The sequence below is a fragment of the Chiloscyllium plagiosum genome, chromosome 16 (assembly GCF_004010195.1).
Source record: "Chiloscyllium plagiosum isolate BGI_BamShark_2017 chromosome 16, ASM401019v2, whole genome shotgun sequence".
NCBI classification, from domain to species: domain Eukaryota; kingdom Metazoa; phylum Chordata; class Chondrichthyes; order Orectolobiformes; family Hemiscylliidae; genus Chiloscyllium; species Chiloscyllium plagiosum.
In genome coordinates this window covers 70,163,118-70,165,175 of record NC_057725.1, presented here as the reverse complement: position 1 = coordinate 70,165,175, position 2,058 = coordinate 70,163,118, and the positions used below count along the sequence as shown (strand labels likewise).

General features: G+C 51.3%; 1 protein-coding gene across 1 annotated transcript in view; it reads right to left on the bottom strand.

Moving 5' to 3' along the window:
- Positions 1–372: 372 nt before the first annotated feature.
- rapsn (receptor-associated protein of the synapse, 43kD) overlaps positions 373–2,058 on the bottom strand; it is a 34,846-nt gene continuing 33,160 nt past the window's right edge. Inside the window, exon 6 of the mRNA XM_043706349.1 lies at positions 373–956. Coding sequence (XP_043562284.1) covers positions 884–956 — 73 coding nt within the window. The 3' untranslated portion in view covers positions 373–883. The remainder of the gene's footprint in view (positions 957–2,058) is intronic.

The window sequence follows — 2,058 nt, the reverse complement described above, 5'->3', positions numbered from 1 at the left end:
GGGCGGAGAGGTCGGGAAGAAGATTGCAGGTCAAGAAGGCGGTGCTGAGTCCGAGGCTTGGGACTGAGATAAGGTGGGGGGAGGGGAAATGAGGAAGCTGGAGAAATCTGCATTCATCCCTTGTGGTTGGAGGGTTCCTAGGCGGAAGAACCTCGGTGGAAGGAGGTGTAATCTTCTTCTCGACCTCTCCGCCCCCACCCCCCCTCTCAGGCCTATCACCCTCACCTTAACCTCCTTCCACCTATCGCATTTCCAATGCCCCTCCCCCAAGTCCCTCCTCCCTACCTTTTATCTTAGCCTGCTTGGCACACCTTCCTGAAGAAGGGCTTGTGCCCGAAATGTCAATTCTCCTGCTCCTTGGATGCTGCCTGACCTGCTGCGCTTTTCCAGCAACACATTTTTCAGCTCATCCATGGAGAAAGAGCATGGTAACTAGTCTAGTCAAGCCTAGACTCAAAATGTTAGCTTACTCTCTCTCCATGGATGCAGTCTGACTCACTGTGATCCACAGCATTTGTTTTCAGTTCAAACAGATAATCTTGTTCATCAAAGAATCTCATTTGAACATTCAGTTTAACACAACAGATGCTACAAAGAACATATTAATCAATCGATATTCAGATCATGATCCCAATACATTATAACCAGATATCAGCCACACGCGTGTACTCAGGAAATATTGTAGGGTCTCGAAGTCCAAGTGGTTCTGTCATCTTGACCCCCATCTGATCACTCTCCATAGCTCGAACAACTGGCCCTTAACGTGGTCAAGTCGGTCAAAAGTGGCTCCTTAAAGAGTTGTTTTCTGAGTTTGTGATTCTTTCAGAATCCATGGCTGTTTGTTAATGTTTGGATTGGGAAAGAATTCCCGGTGTTGTCCCAGTCACACGTAGCCAGGCTTCATGGCAGACCGCCTGCAATTTGGACAGCCTCGCATCTCACTGTTTTGTAAGCATCTAGGACAGAGAGGGAGATCATTAGAAACAGCCAGAACCCCAGCATAATACCCCATGGATGAAAGGTTCCAGACTGCCCACCCACATGCTGAATATAAGTCCAAATGCTGAAGATCATTCTCAGATCAGTACTGATCATGACAGAGAGAGAGAGACAGAGAGAGAGAAGTGGTGGAGAGAGAGACAGAAAGAAGTGAGACAGAGAAAGACCGACATTGGGGGAGACAAATGGAAAGGCACAGAAACAGATAGAGTGCAACAGAGAGCCTGTAACAGAAAGAGAAAGCAACAGGAAAAGAGAGAAGCAGAAACAGTTGGAGGCAAAGGCGCGGAGAGAGGAGACAAGAAAGAGGCAGCGAGGAAGGGAGAAAGTCCGAAATGAAGAGAGACAGAGACAGACGGGAAGATGGAGTGTGTTGGAGGTGGGTGAAGGGGTCCTCGGAAGGTGGGTGGGAGTCCTGATTGTAAAAGTAAGCTCAGAGGCGGAGGCAGCCGGAGAAGTGTTCGACATCACGGCGCGTATTATCATCCGCCAACATTTCCGCCACCTCCAAACGGACCCCACCACCAGGGATATATTTCCCTCCCCACCCCTTTCCGCCTTCCGCAAAGACCATTCCCTCCGTGACCACCTGGTCAGGTCCATGCCCCTCTACAACCCACCCTCCCATCCTGGCACTTTCCCCTGCCATCGCAGGAACTGTAAAACCTGCGTCCACACCTCCTCCCTCACCTCTATCCAAAGCCCCAAAGGAGCCCCTCACCACCATCCAAGGCCCTAAAGCAGCCTTCCACATCCATCAAAGTTTCACCTGCACATCCACCAATGTCATTTGTTGTATCCGTTGTTCCCGATGCGGTCTCCTCTACATTGGGGAGACTGGACGCCTCCTAGCAGAGCGCTTTAGGGATCATCTCCGGGACACCCTCACCAATGAACCCCACCACCCCGTGGCCCAACATTTCAACTCCCCCTCCCACTCTGCTGAGGACATGCATGTCCTGGGCCTCCTCCACCATCGCTCCCTCACCACCCGATGCCTGGAGGAAGAACGCCTCATCTTCCACCTCGGAACACTTCAACCCCAGGGCATCAATGTGG